The 23,354-nt window shown below is 38.7% G+C and overlaps 1 protein-coding gene across 3 annotated transcripts in view; it reads left to right on the forward strand.

Annotated features, from left to right (window-relative positions):
* The first annotated feature begins 3,316 nt into the window (after positions 1-3,316).
* PIK3C3 (phosphatidylinositol 3-kinase catalytic subunit type 3) overlaps positions 3,317-23,354 on the forward strand; it is a 70,937-nt gene continuing 50,899 nt past the window's right edge. Inside the window, exons 1-11 of one of the 3 annotated variants that reach the window (XM_040090299.1) lie at positions 3,317-3,458; positions 5,430-5,618; positions 6,111-6,254; positions 8,472-8,601; positions 12,479-12,565; positions 14,577-14,672; positions 20,422-20,493; positions 20,920-21,009; positions 21,582-21,686; positions 22,170-22,262; positions 22,436-22,621. In XM_040090299.1, coding sequence (XP_039946233.1) covers positions 3,391-3,458; positions 5,430-5,618; positions 6,111-6,254; positions 8,472-8,601; positions 12,479-12,565; positions 14,577-14,672; positions 20,422-20,493; positions 20,920-21,009; positions 21,582-21,686; positions 22,170-22,262; positions 22,436-22,621 — 1,260 coding nt within the window. In that variant the 5' untranslated portion in view covers positions 3,317-3,390. The remainder of the gene's footprint in view (positions 3,459-5,429; positions 5,619-6,110; positions 6,255-8,471; positions 8,602-12,478; positions 12,566-14,576; positions 14,673-20,421; positions 20,494-20,919; positions 21,010-21,581; positions 21,687-22,169; positions 22,263-22,435; positions 22,622-23,354) is intronic. The other 2 variants (XR_009208616.1, XM_040090300.2) reach the window with 2 other exon arrangements.

Genomic DNA, 23,354 nt, shown 5'->3' on the forward strand with positions numbered 1-23,354 from the left:
AAACATGCAACCACCACAAAGTGCTCTCATAAGTGCTTTCATGCCCTAGGTGTCACACTACAAAAACCTACCTGCAAGCAGTAAAACAACGCTTATATTGTACGATCATAGAACCACAGACTGGTTTGGATTGGAAGTGATCTTAAGGATCCTCTAGTTCCAACCTCCTCCTCCTCCTCCTCTGCCATGGGCAGGGACACCTTCCACTAGATCAGGATGTTTCAAGGTTCATCCAACTTGGCCTTGAACATTTCCAGGGATAGGGCAACCAAAACTTCTCCGGAAAACCTGAGCCAGTACGGTCCGCTACCACATCAGGCACTTTCAGCTGGGAAACACACATATAAATAATCATATATTTTGGCCACAGGAGTGGTCACTGAAGCTTAGAAGAGAGAAGAGATGGACCTGCTGGGATATGGATGGACCATATCTGCAGGAGCCAGATCAAGAGAGGGTAGCTGTGAGTCATATGAACTACTTGATGGTGGTTGCTTTTATCATTTAGTACAGATGTTGCCACAAATGTCAAGTGCCCTGAAGGACATACAGAAGTGGCAGCAGAGAGTAAAACAGGGAAATGTCCTTATCTAGCTCTGCATCTGCTCTTCAGGGAAAGGCCCCATTCAGCTTTACAGGCTGTAGGTGTGTGGCAGTACTGACACCTATCACCTCCAGCCAGAACTGTACCAGAGCACAAGCGATGGTCCTGGATGTTTATCACTGCTTCTTCCGAGTGCTTCAGAACCCTTCAAGGTGAAAAATACTCTTCTTCTCTGCCTCTATGGCAATATCTGAGAACCTAGAAAAGTAAGACTATTAATATGAGAAAGTGGTGTAAAGTGACATTTCTGATTGAAACAGCATCTTTCTTCAATTTTATTGTCAAAAATGTCTCTCCTAAACATTTTTCTCTTCTTTTGCCTCATCTAATTTACCTATCTAGTTAGACACATTGGAATCTGGAAAAGTTGGGAGATAAACCCACTTCAAAAAGTTTTTTAATGTCTTTTTCTGAGGTCTTCTGTAATTTTTTTCCTTAGCTTTTTTCTTTTGTTTTTGTTTTTTTTTTAAACAAAGCTTCAATAGTTACCTAAAAATGCCTGTAGTGGTGCAATAGCTTGCAAGATTATTAAACTGATACCATTAATTTCATTGGGAAATAATCTAATTTCTCCTGACAAAAATAGGTACACACGTATGGATGTCCTTATTGTTTGTGCACAGAGACATACATTGCTTAGCTTTAAAACAGTGAGATTTGTCTTTTAATTTTTTGCAGGTTTATGTTTTACTTTTTCTTCACACCCAAGGAGAAAAATATGTTTGTCCACTCCTGTTACAGAAAGCAAAGATTTTACATTTAAAAAAAAAACCAAACAAACAACAAACAAAAAACAAAAAACAAACAAACAAACAACAAAAAAAACCACACAAAAAAACCCCAAACAAACAAACAAACAAAAAAAAACCCAGGGATGGAACCAAAGTAACAAACAAACAGAAATCAAAAAAAATTATGAAGTAAGCAACAAACAAATGGGAACTACTGCCAGGACCGCTGAAACTGTAAATGTGATGAGAAAGTGGAGAATTCAGATAGAAAAGATTGTCTTTACAGTGCAGAGAAATTTGTTAATTTAATTATAGTTAAGATATGCTTTACACTTATGATACATGCCAGCGTGGTAGTGCTGGAAAGCAAAGACTTTCTTTTAGTGATATAGATTCTGGGTTATGAACTTCTCTAATTTCCTGCTTGTTTTGGAGAAAAAGGAAGGAAAGACCTTCTGATCATAGCACCTGAGGCAGGGAAAAAACGTGTTGAGGTGAAAAAGCCCTTCTTCTCTTAAAAGAAGTGTTGCTCCCCTGCTTTGGCCTCTTCCCTCATAGCTGCTGACTTGTAGGAGAATAGGACTAGCTGAGATGTCCTTCCACATCCACCTGTTAACCCTGTCCTGCTGTGAAAATGGAAGAGAAAATGTTGTTTCCACGTGGCAATTATCTTTTTTTTAGCCTGAGCTCTGCTGTGAGACAGCAGCTGTCTGGATGCTTCCTCAGGACCAACAATATTCTAGGTACAGTAACCTAGAGCAAAACAGCACTTTTTATACTTTTGCAGTATAAAAAGCACTCCCGAGAAGTTCAGCAGTTGTGGCGGATCATAAAACACAAAACTTCTGCTTGTCAGTGCTGCCAGCTTTGCCTACATAGAGAAAGTGTAGGATAATAACAACAACATGCATATAGTATCTGTATTTTTATCACTTAAAGGTGCTCACAATCTGCGTTCTCAAAACACTGAATTTTTATTTTTTTAACCATATGCTAAATTACAGTATTTTAGTTGTGGGTAGTTTCTGGCTGCCTGTGCCAGATGTAGAATCATTGTGTGACCCCTGCCCTGGCAAAGACCCTTTCCTTGAGCTAAGATTATTTAACTTGTATGAAAATTACTTAATTAATCATAATGGAGGGGCTTTGATGGAAAAGTTACTAACTCTGAACTTCCATGTATAAATAATGGTATAGTTGGATGGGGCTCTGAGTTCTGGAGGGAGCCCTGGTCTAAAGAAAGGTGTCCCTGCCCATGGCAGGAGGGTGGAAGTAAAGGAGTTTTAAGCTCCCTTCCAAGCCAAACTACTCTATGAGGGTCCAAAGGAGGCCACGAGAACGGTGAAAGGTCTGGAGATGAAGCCTTAAGAGCAGCAGCAGAGGTCACTTGGTTTGTTAGGCTTGGAGGACACTGAGGGGACACCTCATTGTGGTCTTTGAGATCCTCATGAGAGGAAGAGGAGGGGCACTTCTTCACTCTTGCAATAAGCAATAGGATCTGAAGGAATGGCATGAAGCTGAGTCAGAGGAGTTTTAGGCTGCATTTCAAGAAAAGGCTTTTCTCCCAGAGGGTAGCTGGGCACTGGAACAGACTGCCAGGGATGTGGTCACAGCACCAAGCCGGTCTGAGTTTAAGAAGCTCTTGGGCAATGCTCTCAGTCACATGGTTCCCATCATGTAGTTGGGACATCCTGTGCAGGACCAGGAGTTGGACTTGATGATCTTTGTGGGCCCCTTCAAACCCAAGATACTCTTCGATTCTGTGAGATTCTTGCCAGGCGCCACCCCTCTCCGCCCCCAGGCGCCACAGAAGGCATCTCGCCGCTGAGAGGCGCCGCCGCCATGTTGCGCCGCGCACCCAATGCGGGCGGGAGGGGGGAAAAGGGCTGGCGCAGGCGGCCGCGGTCCGGCGGCCATTTTGGTCAAGGGTCGGCACCGCTCCTTCCTCCCTTACTCAAGATGGCGGCGGCAGCGCATGCTCGGAGCGCAGTCGGGGAGGCCGGACCCGCTGCCCGCGGACGCTGAAGGGGCGGGCGGGGAGCAGCGGCGGCGGCCATGGGCGAGACCGAGAGGCTTTATTATGTGTACAGCTGCGACCTGGACATCAACGTGCAGCTGAAGATGTGAGTGGGCGGCGTCGGGGCTCAGTGGGAAGTGGTCGTTGCTGCCGTGGGGGCCTACCGGGCCTCCCGCCGCTTGTGGGGGTGCGCTGATGCCCGTGGACAGGCGGTGCTGGCTCAGCTCAGGGTGCTGCGTCCCTGCCTGCGTCCCGGCCCGCGGGGAGGCGACGGGACGGGGTGGGCGAGAGGCCGGGCTGGACCTGTGCTGCGGACTCGTGTCATGTCTCCAGGTACTACAAGGCAAGGATTATCAGTGTAGGCTCCCACAGCCTCTCACCTGTCATAGAGTCGCAGATTGGCTTGCGTTACAAGGGGCCTTTAAAGCCTGTTCTGTTACACCCTCTGCCATCGGCAGGGTCACCTTTCACTATCCCAGGCTGGTCCCAGCCCCGTCCAGCCTAGCTTTTAACGCTCCCAAGAATGGGGCAGCCACAGCTTGTTTGAAGCCATCCCACCGCTCCGCAGCCCCTTCCCCCCCCCCCACCCCGCCCCGCTCTGTCACTACATGCCTTTATAAATAATCTTGCCTATTCTTTCTTGTAAGTTGCCTTCAGGAACTGAAGGGCCACCACTATGTCACAGCTCACTCCTGGGTGTTAAGGGAAGGAGATAAACTGATGACAGTCTTCCTGTTTGTTTCCATGCTGCTGTGGAAGCACGATGCTCTTAGTGGGGTGTTTTACTGCAGGAAGATCCAGGTGCTGCAACATGTAAATATATTCCTACCTGAGCATGTGGAAGCACTTTTGTTGAAACTGTTGAATTACCACACGGTGATGTAATTTTTGGTTTGTTTTTTAAGTTACTTCATCACAGCAATGAGAAGTATAGCTGATTCTCAAATGTAGTGTACCCAATGGTTGTATATTAAAGTACATTCCACTTTTCTGGCAAGCTAACTTGGAGAAGCTTATTAAGGTTTGTTTAATTTCTGAACAGATGATGGTAGTGGAAGGTTGCCCCACTCATGACAAGGCTAGGAACTGGGTGATCTTTAAGGTCCCTGCCAGCCTACACTATTCTGTGCCATCAGGAGTCAGATTCATATGACCTTTTTGATAGTTCATTCCACCAAACAAAATTAAAACTAGCAAATTTTTTGTTGTTGTTTTAGCACACAGAAGTGTATGTCATTCTTAGAATGTGCAGTGCCAGTTCAATGCAAGTAACATGTTCGTTTACTCTGATAATGGTAATGATACGGTGGAAAAAAATAGATTTTTGGTGGAGGATTGATCTTACATGTTTTCCTATCACCAGCACCTCTTTTTTTTTTTTAACTTGTGTATCCACAGACAGATATCTAGTGTGAGGTACTGTTTTCATTGTGCAAAGGCTGAAGCCTGAGAAATTCCATCATGTCCTCTTAACAGTAAGACTGTGCACAGTGTTGCAAGGCTTTAACCAAATTTTATTTGAACAGTCTCCTTCAGTGAACTTTATTTTGTTGTGGATTTGAGAGATGATTGACTTCCAAAACTAGTCATACATTTCATAGATCTTAAAAATTAAGAATTACTTACCATAGTTGTTTTAGGTTTTATTTTTCCAAATAGAATTTGTAGCACTTGTAATCTGATGTTTGTTTTGTCTTTTTTAGTAATAGCAACATATGTTTTCTCATTTAATGTTGCCCTACTTAAGGCCTGTCTGAGAATCAACAGGTTCTACTAGAAGAAGTTACCTCCATTTAAAAGACAAACAAGTAATTCTTGCCTTCCCTGCTCTTCCCCCCACCCCTGTCTAAATCAGTACAGCAATACATTCCATGTTTGCTCAGCATTTCACATCCTGAGTTCCTCTCTGGTGTTTGGGTTTCACTACAAGCAAGTAATGCAAAGTGAGAATAGCCTCAGTACTTGGTAATCTCAATATAAGCTATGGAAATGCAATAGGATTTTTACTACAGATAGAATAAATTCTAGTTTATTTATGTTTTCTCCTTTTCCTCCTCCTCTGCCCTCTCCCTCATAGAGGAAGTCTGGAAGGGAAAAGAGAACAGAAAAGCTACAAAGCGCTCTTAGAAGATCCAATGCTGAAGTTCTCAGGACTGTACCAAGAGACTTGCTCTGACTTGTATGTAACTTGTCAGGTGTTTGCAGAGGGGAAGCCTCTTGCTCTTCCAGTTAGAACTTCCTACAAGGCTTTTAGCACTAGATGGAAGTAAGTGACTTGCCTTTTATTTCATATTCCTCATAGTTAGTGGGGCATCAAGTATTTGTTTCTGTCAGAAAGATTTGTTTTCTGTTGTCTTCTTCAAATTCGCTTATATTTCTCAAAGTGTCCCTATAGTTGATATTATCCAGCCAGCGCAACACCAACCTTTTGCGTGTAGAGGGGAAGTGATAAAATTGTTATTTGTGTGCTTGGGTATGTCTTGCTACTTAAGTAACTTCTGGAGCCTGGAGTGATACTTTTTCATGCTGTTCGCTGACAGCCTGATCCTTGCTACTCAGTCATCAAGAATATTTTTTCTTTTGGTCTGTAGCCTTTTAGTCATGCTTCAGACAGGTGTTTGAATGATTAAAGCCCACAGGAAAATAGTCCATCTGCCCTAAGAAATTTTTATTCTGAAGAAAATCTGGGTTGTGTAAACTAATAGAGAGTAACTTAAATTGTGAAGCTTTATGACTAATAAATAGTGTTTCTCTGCAGCTGGAACGAGTGGCTGAAACTGCCTGTGAAATATCCAGACTTGCCTCGAAATGCTCAGGTGGCTCTGACCATCTGGGATGTGTATGGACCTGGTAAAGCTGTTCCTGTGGGAGGAACAACAGTCTCGCTCTTCGGAAAATATGGGTATACTGCTTTTTCTTTTCTGGTGCACATCTGAAGCTCACCTGTGATCAGTAACGTAGCACAGGTTATGAGAGATACATTTTTAAATATTTTCTAAACTATGTCAACAGTTCCTTGTTTGAAAAATCAAATACATAGGTGATTTGCTCCACTTACTCCTAAGTGTAATTTCACACTTCCTGCAGTGTTGTATAAAGAAGTCTTCTATATAACCTCTTTTTTTTTTTTTTTTTTTTTTTTTTTTAACAATCTACAAGCTTAGATTGTAAGATGGCAAGTGCTGAAATCACTTTACATCTACACCCTTGCAGTGTAGATGGATGCCAATACTGATTACTTAAAAAAAAAAATTAATTGGCTTGCAATTAGGCTGTGAATGTACTGGTTTTTATAAGGAGTAAAATGTCAGTCAATAAATCAGAACTTTTCAAAGTTGTTATGCTAAGATCCAATAGAGGGTGTGTTCAGTAAATTTGTGGGCAGTAAGACTAAGGTTGGAAGGATCTTACCTAAGTGCAGGGGAGACTGAAAATAGAGGTTGTGGTCTAAGGAGGGTTATGAGACACAGGTACTTTTTTGCAGCTGACTGTTACCACTGACAGAGTGAGGAACAGCTGCCCAGGAAAACAGAGGAATAGACTTGTAATTTAGAGTGAAACTTAAATTTTGTATGGTTCCACATCACGGTGTTCTTGTAAAATGTGCAAACAACATTGACTACATAAACAGTTTACAAGTCTGTGCATTAGAGACACTGCTGTACGCTTTTGCTTTCTTTTTCCTATCCTTTCCTTTTCCTCTCAGCTGGGGTGTGTTCTATTCTTTCCAACCAACTTCAGTTAAATTTCAGTCAATACTGGGGAGTCTGTATCATGGAATGTCTAACAAATAGGTGTGTGGAGGAAGTGTTATACCTAGTCAGGCTGAAAAAAAAGAATGTTAGGAACATTTTTTGTAGTCTGTACATATTGCTGGAAAATGGGGAGAAATAGCTTGTTTTGTCTTGCCAGTGGATGAGAAGTAATAAGGTAGACTGAAGTGCAGGAAAACTTTAGATTATCATTAGGAAAGCTGCTCTAATGATGCTTGAATGCAGAAAGTGACTGCAGAGAGAGGTTGTATCTCTCTAATTGAGGATACTGCTTTAACAAAAAAGAATGACATTGCCTTAAGGCAAAAAATTGAACCTGATCAATTGGACTGTGATCCAAAGACTGCTGGTAGCTGCTAAAGCATTAAAGCACAGTACCTGGAAAAAGGTAAAAATAAATTTCATTTTTAAGTCTTATTTTTGGCTTGTGGAACTTGAATGAAGTAGATGGAGAGAAGCCAACAAAAAATTTTTGAATTTTGTAGTTTTAAATGAAAACCCTTGTAGTAGTGTTCCATTAAGTGATGTGTAAATTCAAGGTCAGATGGTCTTTCTAATTGTTGTTTCTCAATTTTAATGGTTCACTTTTTAAAATGATCCTGTCAGTTCTATTTTCCTGAAGCTGTTAAAGTTAAGTGATCAGCTCTTACTGGCAAAAGTAGTGCACTTGATTTCTTAGGACATCTTTTATGCGTGGTTCAGCACAAATATGCAAGGTTAGCAGGGTTTTGCAGAGAAAAGATGTGGTCAGTTACCTTGCAAAGTTCTGTTCACTGCACACTTTCAATTATCAATTCAATTTCAAGCATTGACGGAGAAAGTGGTGTGTGGAGAGTTGTGGCATTTTTTGTGTGTTGTGTTCTTTTTTTATTTTATTTGGCAGCTCAGAAGGCTGCCTTATCTCCATTGACCTTCAAATACAACTTAGGTAGTTTTTTAGTTGATTTTTTTTATACTGGCAAACCTAGGGTTACTGTTATAATTTGCAAGTCAAGAGGAATGCTTTCTGCTTCATTACAAGTAATAAAACAATGAAGGTCGAGCTTTCTCCTCAGTTTGTGTTTATACCACCCCACTGACTTTGGGAATGACCCATTTTTCTTTCACTTGCCAAATAAGTTATCTCTGACCTCACAATTTTCTTCTAAACTTCATGTGCCAGTAAAATAAAGGCTGTAGAGAGCACAAAGTGCAAAGCACTTTTGCAGTAGACTTCAGTTATGCAATTTTGTAGTTTCGGCAAAGGAAGCCACTTCATTTTCTCGAAGCAGCTGTTGCTGAGCTTTGATTCCTGACAGCTGTATTATTTTGAATTTACTGAAGTGGTTCTACATTTTTCTCTGCAGTATGTTTCGACAAGGAATGCATGACTTGAAAGTATGGCCCAATGTAGAAGCTGATGGCTCCGAGCCCACCAAAACTCCTGGGAGAACCAGCAGTACAGTCTCTGAAGATCAAATGAGCCGCTTGGCAAAGGTAATGGAATAGCAAATAACCTTTAAAATGTATGTGACAAGCAAGCACTTCACTGAGAGAAATTAAAACAACTTCCTGTGTTGTTTTCCTGTGTGAGAGTTCTCTTCCTTTGGTTATTTAGGTGTTTCACAGAATTTATACAAAGCAGTAAAGCAGATTATAGTTAATTGCTTCTGAAGTGTTGATTTTTTAGAAAACCTTCTAATATACATAACATTCTGTTGGAACAACTTAAGTTATAAATTCTTTGTAAAGAATGAAAACATGAATATGCCTTGAGGATGCTTAAAGCCAAAATTCCATCAGGTTTTAATAAGAGCATCTCCTAACTGTGACTTGTGGGGACAGTCCGATTTCTTTCAGAAGCCATCCATTAGCTTTGAGGCTCTGTGGTAGAATGTTCAGAAGTGACATACCTCTACATTAGAAAGAACTTGAGTAGAACTGCAAAAATTAACCCAAGTTTCATTCATTTAAGCTCATCAATATGTATATTAGTACTTTCACCTCCAATCTTTTGATGGCAGAGTTATTGGAATTGATCAGCTGTTTTACTAGCAGATCTCTGATTATTCAGGAGAGCTTACCCCATGCTTTTCAAACTGCTCAGTCCACTTAGTCAGTTTTCTTAATCTTGGTCTCCCAGGTTTTATTCAGATCTTTGTGGGACTCCCAGTGAAAGATAGAACCATTTACTCATCTAGAGATTTATGACAATGATAGACTAACTTTCATTTAAGGGTCTAAGTTTTATTAGTGTAGTTTACACTGAATTTATAATGAAAAGCTCATTAAGCCACTGGTGCCCCATCTCTTGATCGTAGTAGATTAAATGCCCTCTGCTCTAAGAAATCTCTGTAGTGGGACACTAAATATCAAGTCTTATATCCAGTTCTTCACATGATTAAATAATGGATGCAGTTGGTTTCTGAGAAAGGCTTTGAGAGTGTAGGCCATCCTTTTCATGTTAGTTCTGTTAGACAAACATTACCATTCACTCTCTCTAGAGTTCTAGTTAGTGGCTAATAGAAAGCTAACATCACTGCCCCCATTCTCTTCTGAAAGTTGTTTTGGGAGATGCTAATTTCTGAAAGAGGAGTGTTTTCACTGATAGTTTGTTGTGGTCCTTTTTATAAAATCATTTTACGATCAAATGCTAGGGAAATTAGTAGGGTTTTTAGCTAGTGTGTCTGTGGGAGCTGTCACTTGCACAGCTGTTTACAACAGCAGAGGAGATTCTTGTGATGTGTCACTCCTCTAAATAGGCATTGTTAAAACACAATCAGCTTCAGTTTTTCTGTGACTTACTCATCAATTTCTGAATGCTTCCTCATGCTACTCTCTCTGAAGGTATATTTAAGTGTAGGTAAAACGACTAGGACTTAGGTACATACCTGGCGAGTTTGTGTGGATTTTGTTGTTCTTGGTATGGTGTTTTTTTTTTGTTTTTGTGGGGTTTTTTTGTTGTTGGTTGGTTGGTTGGTTTGTTTTGGTTTTGTATTTGTTTTGTTTTTGTGGGGTTTTTTTGTTGTTGTTTGGTTGGTTGGTTTGTTTTGGTTTTGTATTTGTTTTGTTTTTGTGGGGTTTTTTGTTTGATTTTTTGTTTGTTTGTTTTTTTCTTTTCTGTTTATTGAACAAGTCTGTTCAATAAACAGAAAAATTAGTGTTGTGCTATTGATTGATATCTGGTACCAGAGTCCTCCAGATTACAGGAAACTTTGGAGGAGAGCATGTGAAGGATGTTTTCTCTATCTGAGAGATAACTTTTCGTGACATGCTTCTGATTTTATGTCTGTATATGTTTTTTATTGTTACATGGAATTTGTATAAAACCAGTGACTAGGTGGTCAAAGAGCTGCATCCTTCTACCTGTGGCAGCTCTCCCCTTTCATATTGAGCCATATGATTGAGCTCTCACAAAACACATGCGTGTTGCTAGTAAAACTGCTACTGATGAGAAAACACGGCATTTTGCATTCTGGAGGCATTGTGAATGCAGATTTTCTGTGTACTATTAATGGGAAGAGTGTGGAATAGTTTAGCATGCTCAAACATGAATGATATAAGCTATTTCTCCCATGAGTGATGTGTTAATTGTTTCTACTTAAAGTACTCTTTAGTTCTTCTTGTTACATTCATTTCCCTCACACCTTGTGCTGTCCGAATGAACTTAGATACTACTACTAATAATGTTGAGATACTATGTAAAGGGATGCAACTTACTTAGTATCACATGATGAATGCTTCTTCCCCTGAAGGGGATACACTAGCTTCTCTTTTTTTAAACTTTAAATATTAATTCAAGAAACAATTCTTCATGTGATCGATATGCTTACAGCTCTTCCAGGTCTTGTATGCAAACCTAATTAATTGCTGTATTAGAACTTTTTTTCCTTTCTTAAGGAGGGTTAAAGGTTCAAAATATTGATAATTATCTTCTGAAACACACAAAATAACTTTTATTTTCTTTATTCTTTACTGCAGTGAACAAGAAAATGAACTAAGAATTTGTGACCAAGTTTTTTTTCCCCAAGACTTTGATTAGACAGCCTTTATCCCACCATATTGTTCCTGTACTATTAAGACATCAGTTTAGTGAGGATTTGAGAGAGAATAATGAAACAGTACAATTGGTGCAAACTCTTTACTTCTCTGTCTTCAATAGTCACTTTTATTTTCAGTATATCTCTAGTGTTGTGCTATGGTAGGTCTAGTGCATGTCTGACAGACTGTGAAACCTGGGCGGTGTATCCCAAGTCAAATCTTCTGTGCTTTTTTTTTTTTTTTTTTTTTTTGTACTATTACCATTTCCAGTTCTGTGCGGAAGCAGGAAGCTTCTGTTGTGTTCTCCTGCATCCAGTACCTTCATTCCTGCTGTCCTAGGTCTCTGTGTATTGTCTGTCCCCTAGCTGGGCAAGAAGTGACAGTTGGTGTCACTGTTCACATTCAGATGCTCATGGGTGAGTAGGCTGACCACAGAACAAAGTCAGTGAAATAATGATTGTAACCTTTCCCCTAATAAGAATAATTTTGAGGGGTCTCTTTGCTAGTCATTTTCTAGACAGGTACTAATTTCTTGGACAGATGAAGCAACTTCATGTCTTCTAGTCCTTGTGCATCTCTTGCATTCTGCAATAATTATGGATTTTTTTGAAGAACACTTGTCATTTCTTAGCAGGTGAAAAGGTGATCTTCATATTTGTGTGGTCTGCTGCTGGATGTTTCATAAACAATTGTGTTAGTGTATCTGAAACTACAAGTAGTGCGCTCTCATCTTCCCTTCTTAATGTGTCCTTTAAACAACTTTCTTGCTGTTGCTACAGCAAATTGTAAACATAGGAATAAAGCTTGAACAACTTATCAGATGACTGAGAGAGAGCAAGCTGTCTATGACTTGCGCTAAGATCTTCAGTTGATCCAGTTATAGTAATAGTCTGGAAACTTCTTTAGGTAAGGCTGATGGAGGCAGAATTATTCAGTATGGATAGTTTTTGAAATACTTTATTTTTGTTTGTCTTGGTGAGTTTTACTATATGAAACAATAATACAAAAAATAGGATGTCTATCTTACATGACTTTAGTTAAGAAATAGGTTCCTGTTTTTGCTGTGTTAAAAATGGAAAGGTGATGTGCTTGGATAATTATTGTGATCTTTGCTGGGATTGGTATTTTAGATAGTAAACTTCTTTTTGTGGCATGGTTTGGCTGTTTACAAGGTGTGTACTATGTTACTATGTGTATGTTGCACAAGTTGATGGTTTTTTCAGTTCCTTTATTCTTTTCCTCTGATTTCATATTAGCATCTCTCTTATAACTTTGGTGTTCTTTTTCTTGCTCTGAGCAATTTAAATGTTATCATTGTGTTTTTTTCATGCAGCTCACCAAGTCTCATCGTCAAGGTCACATGGTGAAGGTGGATTGGCTGGACAGACTCACCTTTAGAGAGATAGAAATGATCAATGAGGTAAGTCATTGTACATCAGGTTTGGATTTTTGTGGGGGTTTATCATGCTAATATGAACCTTCACTTGTTTAGGAGACTTAACTCTCAACTGCTTGGGTTTTTTTTCTTCAACTGCCAATGCATATGGTAAAGGAAAAAGTAATTCTTTGGAAGCTTAAAGTTGATACTACTTTAGCAGCAATGAGAATCACAGAATAGATTGGTTTGGAAGGGACCTTTAAAAACCATCTAGTCCAACTCCTCTGCAATCAGTAGGGATATCTTCAGTTGGATCAGGGTGATCCGTCCAGGCTGACTTGAATGGTTTTGGATATGAGGTTTCTTACCATCTCTCTGGACAACCTGTGCCAGTGCCTCAGCACTCTCACAGTAAAGTCCTCTTTAGTCCTTGTCTAAAGTGCCTCTCCAGCTCTCCTGCAGGTCCCCTTTAGGCACTGGAAGGGCCTCTAAAGGCCCTGGAATCTCCTCTTCTCCAGGCTGAACAGCCCCAGTTCTCCCAGCCTGTCTCCAGTGCAGAGGTACTCCAGGCCTTGGGGCATCTTAGTGGCCTCCTGGACTTCCTCCACATCTTATTCATATTGAGGTCCCAGAGGTGCATGCAGCTCTGCAGGTGGGATCTCACAGTGCAGAGGGGCAGAGTCCCCTCCAGTGACCGTCTGCCCACGCTGTTGAGGGGCATCTCAGCACAGAGTTGGTTTTGGGGCGGCCAGTGCACTTAGCCAAGTTATGTCCAGTGTTTCATCTACCACAGTACACAGCTGTCTTAGCTGTTTTCATGTTCAAGTGAACTTGATCTTGGAATACAGACTTTATTAATAAATTGGAGCAGCTCGGAACAAACACTGTTAGGCATGACTAACTTAGCTCTAGGATTGAGATTGTGATGGAAAGCTTTTTAGACATTTGGCCTGTTCCTTGGCTTCAGACCTGTTCAACTTTATTTTTTTTACTTTGGGTTCTGGGAAAAGACATTTTAAAGTTTTGAATGAATATTTTCAAAAAGGAGAATAATCTGGTAGTTTAATGCCTAAACGAGATTATAACCCTCCTTGAGCAAAATCAGCTCAAACTGTTTAATTTGTTATACTTGTTTTGCACCAAAGAACTACATCTTCTCCTGTGCCCTGAGATTTTTGTTGTCTCACTGGTAACTAGAGCTTTGAAAGTCAGATTCTTTTTTTAAGTAAAATCTGTATTTTTATAAGCCTCTATAAATATTTTGATGTTTTTTAGAAATTAGCCTATCATCTTTTTTATTCTTTTTTTTTCCTTTCATTTTTTCCTCTTCACTGACAGTAAAAGTACAGTGAAATAAAAGTTTATAGACCTGTGCTTTAAACAGAGAACTACTTTGTTTATGCTAGAAAATCAAGCCATTATGAATGCATTAAATGAACTGAAATTACTTGTTATACTTCTTTCTTGTTTCCCACGTACACAGATTTTAAAATTCTAAGCACTTTTTCTAAGTAAAGCATTTAAAAAATGCATACATGAGCAAGTCTTCCTCTGAAGATGAATAAGCTGCAAATCTAATCTTGTAGTCTAGTTTATTTTGTCTCTTTTATAGTGTTGGTTTAAAAAATTACTTGTTTTTTCTTGTATCTTCTGTATTACTTGTATCTTCTGTTTTTTTGTTTGTGCATAATTATAGGTAATGATTTAGAAAAAAAAAACAAACACTAACTACCCAGAGATAATCTGATTATTCTGCACTGAATTTTTTTATACCTTTAGCCCACAGCTGGAAGCTGCTGATGAAAACATGTTTTCATCTGTTCAGTGTGAACGTGTTTCATGTAGTGGGAATGTGAGGTAGTAAGAATGTCAGGAAGGAGGTGGTATGGTCTAAAGTAGTTCTATGAAATGATTAACTAAATAATTGCTACAACAGCTGATAACTCAGTTAATCAGTTCAGCACAAAGGAAATAGGGTAATTGCTGTACTGAGAATGCTGAAGATTGATGCCCTGCAATAAATGATACACATCTGTGCTGGCTCTTTCCTCAGAGGGAAAAACGAAGCTCCAATTTTATGTACCTGATGATTGAATTCCGTTGCGTCAAGTGCGATGATAAAGAATATGGAATAGTTTACTATGAAAAGGTACGTGCCCTGCAGGCTTTATGGTTGTCTTTGAAAAGCAGCATATGCACCTGAAATGAATGGGGTTTTCTGTTGAGATGAAATACTCTGCTGCAGTAGAGCAGCAGACAGCTGTCAGTGACAACTGCTTATGTATATATAAATCAAATAGTATAGATGCAACAAGATTGCAGATGTCAGTCATTTGTGTAATAGAGTTCAAGACTGCAGAATTTAACAAGTGTGAGTGATTAAAAACTTTCTGATTTATAGTTCTGCAGTCATCCAGCAGTACTTTCCAAGTAGCTGTATGTAAAATTATGACTTCGATCTGGAGGAAATGTACCTGTATTGAGTAGTAACTTTATATAAGATGAGTTATTAAAACTTTGCACTGAGCTCTGCTGGTGGACATAAACAAATATAGAAGTTTGGTCTTCCATACTGAAAATGCTGTGGAGTAATTAAGTAAAAGACTTCTGGATTGGAATGTCTTGCATCTTTTCTTGCTGTTTGTGAAACAGATCTGCAAAGCAATGCCTTTGTATTTCCCTAAGGTTAAAGTTTAATGGGATGAAGGATTAACAGTGAGTTTAACAGATACTATGTGGTATTGGAAGGCATTATCACTCTTAAGGTCCTGTGTGTTGTGGAAAGACGCACTGAGATGGAAAAAGCAATGTATCTATAATCTGGTTTCAAATGAAATTGTTTCTTAGATTTTTGATAGTGTTTAGATTCATAAAAAGTCAGAAAGTTACTGAATATTGCAGCTTTATTGGAAAGTGAAAGAAGGTAGAAGAAGAAACTGGAGTGCTCTTGAGACCAGAGCCACTAACTTCAAGTAGCACTTATTCTGAGAATTTTAAAAAGCTTAATTCAGTACACAAAATATTAACATCATAGAAAATGGGTTACAAGTATTTCTGTGTAAATGACTATTACTGGTTGACCTGGACCAAAAGAGCTGTGATCTAACTAAAAATTCTTAAATGTCAGTGAAAAATACAGTAATAAATAGCAAAAAGCAGGATTAAAAAAAAAAAAAAAAAAAAAAAAGAGAGAGAGAGAGAAAACAGGTCAGAATCTGCTTCAACTATTTGATATATTGCAAGTTAAGATTTGGGATTTATTGGCTTTCAGGAGTGTTTCCTGAGGGCACTGTTTTGTTGGAGCTTTTTTGTGGGTTTGGTGGGGGGGGACAGCTGATTTTCTTCTTGTGACTTTGTTTTACTAAAGTTTCTTGGTGAATTTTGGTAATATGGTGAAAGTGTGTCTCAGGCAGCTGTGTCTAGGTTAGCTGTTAAGCATTTCTTTTTGAGGACTGTAGCTGACAGTGAGATCTCTCCACACATTTCAAATATTTTTGCCTTAAAATAGCTTTTTTTGCAGTGTTTCTGTACACTTACCCTAGAACCAGCAATTGTAGAGGATTGTGCTGTTGCAAGACTATTTTGTATTACAAATCATAATGAAACCTACAATATGTCAGATTTCCCCATGAACAAAATAAATCCACTTCTGTGGAAATAAAGGAAATACTTGTCTGGAGAGCATAATAGAATATGATCAAAATATTGAGGCTTTTTACTAGCTTTTTACATGAGAACATGCTATACCTTTCACAGGTGCAAATATATGAGTACGTGGCTTTGTGTCGTCTTGGCTCTTTTCTTTTTATAAAAGAACATGGCATTCCTAAAAATTACTTTTCGCCCTTACCTCCAGCAACCTGCCATTATGGATGAATTGTTCCTGATTTACACACAACTATTTTTTCTATCATCGTTGTTTTATAGATATGCATGATACAGGAAAGAAGATTCAGACTCTGAGCATGCATCTTTCTTTTAACAGATGTTTCTGAAGCATATTAAAAGTGCATGGAACAGAATGACTATGAATTGGCTGTTCTTGTGGAAATGAAGTCATTGAATGTGCATATTAGAGCTATAACTGACTGCAGTTTGAGGGATTTGTTGTTACAAAGTAGCTTTCCAACAAGTTCTTGACCCTTTTCTGACAGCAGTAGGAAATGGTACATAAATTAGTACCCATTTTCTCAGTTTTGTCATGCTTCCAATTACAATCTGCAGTCTGTGTATTGGGCATCACCAGTCCCGTGCACTGAGCATAATGAAAGAAGGTTCTGTTGTCACCTGCCTGTGACCGATAGTCGAAGTGGAGATTACTTGTCACAGTTTTGTTGATATATTTGTTTTCAAGTGTTTAGGAAGAACTAGCCTGTTAAACAGCGACTGATAGGATTTGAGGTTCTTTGACGTGGCATTCAATTACGATGAAGTGAGGTGGCAGTGTCTCTTGCCATGTTCTGTGTTAACTTCATTTAAATACAGCATTCAAGATGTGAGGGATAGGGTCTGCTTGTAACAACAGCATCACTTTTACTTCTCAATTTAGGCAGAAATTCTGTGTGATTTAACAAGTACAAATAACACCAACATTTATCACTAATGTATTTTTGTGCAGGTTTCAAGTGAAACATGTCTTCAGGTAAATGATTGCTGCATTCAGTTTGTTAAAAAAGTTAAATAAATTTGATTATCAGAGATCTTTTCATGGACTTAAAGAAAGAAGTAGTGTCTACATCACTGGTTTGCTGTCCCCTTTTTTTTTTTTTTTTTTTTTGGTGGGGGGAGGTGGGGAGATGTTGGTTCGCATTTATGTTACTTTAAATGATGTCTTGGTTAATGAATAAGATAAATAGAATCTCCTTACTTATTTGTGGTCTGAAACTAATTTTTGGGCAAGTACAGAGGCATGTTGCTGATTCGGAAATTTCTGCAAATTTTGTGGACTGTCTTAAATGGACTCTGATGTTTGTATAAAGTCACACACACTGACTTTATTGTAGTGAAATATCTGCAGAGTGCTGTAACACAGCAGTTTAAAGCAAGTTAGAGCTGTTAAGTATTGACGTTGCTTTTGTTTCCTGATGGGAAAATAGCAGGTCATCTCAGGTTCTGCCTGTGCTAGGAAGGGTTGCAGCCAAGAGGAGCAGATTCACTGAGGGAAGAGGTTGCTGAAGGCCCAGTGTCTGGGCCTGTTTTTCATCACAATCACTTTGTTGTTGGCAGTTAAAGGATGTCAGGGATTTCTCACATTTTCGTGACATGAACTAAAGCTGTCTATGTGGGCATGATCAGGATAGACACACTTCAGAAGGATGCACTTGGCCAAATTTAAGTACTAATTTAGGCACTGGTTTGGTTTACTGAATTTGTATAGGCAGGGTTGTGGTGCTGCTGCACATGTTGCTCTCAAGCTATAATGGAGAATTACAGAAGGGTAGTTAAACAGCTGGCATCCTTCACATTAGGACAGATGATGTCATTGTGCCTTCTTGAGTATTTCATTAAACAATCTGGTTCTAAATGTTTGCTCCTGACACCGTAAGTTGTCTCATAAATGCTTGAAAAAACTTGGTTTCATGGCAGGTTTTGGTGGAGCTTAAGGCTTTATTCTGTCATGCAGTGAAACCCTAAGAATGGTTTTCCTGGTGCTTGAAGTGAATGGTTAGAACTTGTCAGCTTCACTCTACAGCATGATCTGACTGCATTCAAAGAGTTTAAAATAAACAGTCATTATCATAATTCTGTTGAAATGTTCCAAAGCTGGTGGCAATGAGTGTACAAATCATTCTTTTAACATTAGAGTTGGAAAAAAAAAAAAATCCTTAACCTTCATTTATAAACATTTTGACATGACAGACTGAAGGCTTTTTTTAGTGTTGTAAGTAAGCAAACTTTAGACAATAGTGCTTTTGTCCTCATCCTAATGAGTTTTGAATTTTTAATGTCTGCCACAGACTTTTAATTGGGGGTTAAGTGCTCCACTTTTACCAGTCTGAAAGCTTTTCTTTTCCAGTTAATGTATCTGATTTTTTTTTTTTTTTTTTTTTTTTCCCCACTGAAGGAAATATAGAGCAATGGGTCTTACTACTGCTTATCCCTAGAGAATCCTCATGGAATCTGGATACTATAAAGAGTTTGAATGCTTGTTAGTAGCAAATTACTAGTTTTCTGCTACTGAATCCCCTCCTGTGTCAAGATTTTCATGCAGGGTTTTCATGTGAAGGTTCTAAACAGAGTGGAGACTTGTCACTGGGACATTAGAATCTTTTGTTTTTATAAAGGCAAAGTCAGATTGCAGCCTTATAGTTCAGAATTGGAAGATTTCTATCTATTGGCAGATAGAAATTGGTCTGTCATCAGATGTGTTGATGAAAAGAAAGATTTCTTCCACGTGCATTGTTTTTTATATAATTTGACTCTATGAAACTACTGTGCCATGGTCTGAGCATTCTGCCTGGTGTGATGGCAGAGGCTTAGTACAATGTGAATGCTGATCTTTCACTGTGACTCCATCCCAGTTCAGTCTATTGTTAGTTATGCAGGGGATTTTGGTATTATGGAAATACTTCGATGATACTATTTCTGTGCAGTGAGGTCAGAGCTAAGTTCATTATTTAGGCAATATGCTTTTAGAGCAGAGATACTGTAAACAAATGTCATCTATGCCTCTTCAATGTTTGAATGCATGTTCTTTTAAAGACTAATGAGAAAAGCAACCTGCTCATGTTCTGGGACCATCACCAGCCACAGGCAGACTGTATGTTTATTTCCCTTAGGGAGGATATGTGTATTCTTACTGCTTTTACTTTGACTTCTGTTAAAATTTTTACTTCAGAAAGGCATAGGACACTAGTAAATGCAATTAAAATGTCCTTCTGAAGAAGCATTTTAATAATAAGACAAATTTTACTGTACCCAGCAATATAAAATTTATTTAGTAGGAAAAAAATAGGTTTCTCCTGGGAAGTTAATGGCAATTTTAACTCATGTATCTTGTTAGTGATGAATGATTCTCCCCCTTGAAACAACCTCTCCTTTGAAAGTTACCTCTGAAAAATAGAGAAGTAAAGCTATCCCATAAGGGCATATGTAATTGGAAAAGAAAAGAAAGGGGCTGGGGCAGAAAGAAACCTGAGCAAGTTACCTCAAAACTTAGTTACTGGGGGAAATGTTGGTGTGTCAAAAAAATTCTGATCTCAATTTTCAGTGAAATAATTGTAAACAGACTAAGTATAAATAAAGCAGAGCACATGTTATGCTCAGCTTGTTTTGTTCTGAGTTTGATTTTTTTATTCTGCATTTTAAATTAATGTCCTTTCATAGCTTTTATTGATGCCTAGTTACCATCTGGACATCATGAAGCACAAAACCACGCTGCTGTGTGTCTGGAAGACAGTTGCTACTTTTGTAATGTGGCAGGCTTTTAATTTTCTTTTTTTTCTTGTGGCTGGTTCAAACAGGAATCTTTTAGCTTCTCTCTTCCTTATTTAGGCAGTACGCGTTAGACTCTAAGCATATAGAACCTCTGATAGATAGGGTTATGTGTATCTTGCTGTATTTGTCCGTGTTGGGTTTGGTGGAAATACAGAGCCTGGTTTTATTTCTCTTTGTGCTTCCAGAGGACATGTGACAATGCTGGCAAATTTCTCTACTCACCTGTGTGTCAGCATAGTTGTGAGCTGTCTGGTGAACTTCCGTCTGTCTTGCCACATCATTTGTCATATGGGAAAAAGACAAACAAGAAAAATCATCTGTTTATTTTTTTATTTTTTCCCCTTAAAAATGTCAGCAGCTGAATCATTCTTCCATTGGAGTAGAGCTCACAATGCATTAATATAATATTTTTCTCACTAAAACTTGAGATGTTTAATATGCCTTCAACTTCTGTCATTCAGGATGGTGATGAGTCATCTCCAATTTTAACAAGTCCTGAAATTGTTAAGATTCCAGATCCCCAGATGTCTATGGTAAGTGTGCTTTATGTAATGCCAACTGTACTACAGAATTACTGTCGAACTTTTCATAAATGTAGATGAAACCTTGCCATCTTAAATATTTAAAAATTCCAGCGGAAAGATATATTTAACCGGTTGAGAAATATCAGTGGGTTTGAATTTTTTTTTTTTTCTATTTCTGCTGCTGCTAGATTAAAATACAAGGATTGATTTAATGCTTATGTTCACCTCCTCCTTTCCATGCCTAATGTGCTTGTTTATGAGGCGTAAGAAAGCAGAGAAGGGGGATTGTTGGCAAAAGAGGTCAGAGGGCGGGAAGATAAGAGGGAGCTGAAGAAGAGGAATGTAGATTTTAGAGACTGGTGGAGTATCTCTTGGTCACTTCCTCTGTTAAATTGTTTTCTCCCTACACTCTCTTCTATGTTGTCTTTCATGTAGACAGTGCCTAAGTACAGTTCTAGAAAAGATTTCCATTATTGTGGATGCCAATTCAGTGGGACTGGTATTGGCAGCTTTGGGAACCTTAATGTAAGTGGGCTTGTACTGGCAACACTGTTTGAGCACCGTGTAATCTAACACTGCAATAGCAAGTCTGACAATGCTGGAAACTGCCTTGGCTGCTGAAAACTTGTTGGCACTGTGGCTCCTATTGTGGCTCCTACTGTTGCTAACATGGTATTAACAGTGGGACAAGTTTTTGAGATGTTTTTTCTTGCATACAAAGCTTTATGCACCAAACATCATCCTAAAGAAAGTGTTTATGAAGTGCCTAGCACGTTTTTGAGTGCTGTCAGTCATGGATGTGTTGACTGAAACGCTTATATTTGCAACAATTCACCGAAAGGCAAGGTAGGGTTTGTTAAGTCCTAAACTGAAACAGACCCTCAAAACTCCCAACAACCTTCCACATATTATTAAAGGAGTTTTTTTATAAAGTAAACAAACAAAAAAAGCCAGAAGATGCTGTACTTTCAGATTTGAATTTTCATTGCCATGCTTTTTTCAAGAGACTGGTGAGTCTTTGCTGGATGGTTTTGTTTCAATAGTAATTTTCTCTGAAATTTAGTGTTTATAAATACTGACTTATCCTCTGCGTTTAGGAGAACTTAGTAGAAAGCAAACATCACAAACTTGCTAGAAGTTTAAGAAGTGGACCTTCTGATCACGATCTGAAGCCTAACGCAACTACACGAGACCAGCTTAATGTAAGTCAGTCATAAGATGGTTAAGTTCCATTTTATTAGGTAGGTTGGTAATAATATATGGTGACAGTTTAAGGAAAATACAGTTAGTTTCAGTTTATAGAAAATCATGAATGAAATGTTTCAGAGTCCTTAGTTAGAAGGGCCCAACTCAGGAACACAAAGTGCTTGTTCATTTTCTTTAAACCATTTAGGGAGGTTAAGAATGTTGTGCTTTGTGCACGTCATGTAGGTGTGAATGGTACACTTAAAGCAACCGTGTTTGCCTGCACTGTCAATTCAAGCAAGCGTGTAACTGATGAGCATCACCATGATGCCATAGCTGTGTGTTGTTGGAAAGCTGTTTTTTTTTTTCCTTTTCTTTTTTTTGTCTAGCTATTTATTTCTATGTTGTCAGTGTTGTGTTTTCTCACAGCATACTTTGTTAACTTGTTGATTATGCCTGTTCACATTCTTAAATTCACTTTCTGACTGTATATCAAATAGATCATAGTGAGTTATCCACCAACAAAGCAACTAACGTATGAGGAACAAGATTTGGTGTGGAAATTCAGATATTACCTTACTCATCAGGAGAAGGTAAGTAGAGTTGTTGAATGGTTTGGGCTGAAAGGGATCTTGTGACAAATCATTTTCCAGGTCTGTGCTTATGGAAATCTGAATCTAGTTCTACCTTTATGTGAGACGTTAATTTTTGAAATAATTTGTTTTGGCTAGCTTTTTACTGATGAATTGTCCAATCTCCTATTTAGGCCTTGACAAAGTTCCTGAAGTGTGTCAACTGGGATCTACCACAAGAGGCAAAACAAGCACTGGAGCTGCTGGGCAAATGGAAGCCCATGGATGTGGAAGACTCTCTGGAACTTCTGTCATCTCACTTCACCAACCCAACAGTGCGGCGCTATGCTGTCGCTAGGCTTCAGCAGGCTGATGATGAGGTATTCGCTGGTCTGTGGGTACATGGAAAAGTCAGCTGATCTCAAGATTTTTACTCTCATTGAGTCCTTGAAATATTTGCTACTTTCTACGACATTATAGTGAATATTGGTAAATGAAAACAAAAGATAGTTCACTGTGTAGCTATTTATTGTAGGGTTTTTGGGGAGCAGTCTTCAAATTATTAAGTGTCACACATTGATAATTGTCTTAGCGTGAACAGCCAGTAGTAGCTGGTTTTGTTAAACAAGGTTAAAACAGCAGTATGCTGTCACCAAAAACCAGTGATAAATTTTGAGTGTTAAGCTGCAGAAGTCCTCTGAACTTAAATAGTCAACAGAAGGATTTTCAGCAGGTTATTCTGGTGAATTGAAGCAGTGTATCATAATACTCTTTTGCTAGAGAAAATTAGTAGACTATTATCTGTTTAAATGAGGTCTTTCTAATTGTATACTGATTAGAATGTGATGAGCTGTGGTTACGAATAGAGCCCACTTAATAGAACCTAAGATGTTAAATACCAGTGATTTATATATTTTATTTTGACAGTTAAAAAAAAGCAAACTCAGGTTTGAATGTATTACCAGAACTCTTGAATCTTTGGCAATCAATAGAATTTAAAATAGGGAGCATAAATATATCATACGGCAAATTTGTGAGAGTCAGGGGCCATTGTCGAAAGCCCGCGGTGCGATGAAGGTGAGGGCTGGCATGCGCCAGCTGAGGTGTGATCCT

This window comes from Hirundo rustica, chromosome Z (assembly GCF_015227805.2).
Source record: "Hirundo rustica isolate bHirRus1 chromosome Z, bHirRus1.pri.v3, whole genome shotgun sequence".
Taxonomy (NCBI): Eukaryota; Metazoa; Chordata; class Aves; order Passeriformes; family Hirundinidae; genus Hirundo; species Hirundo rustica.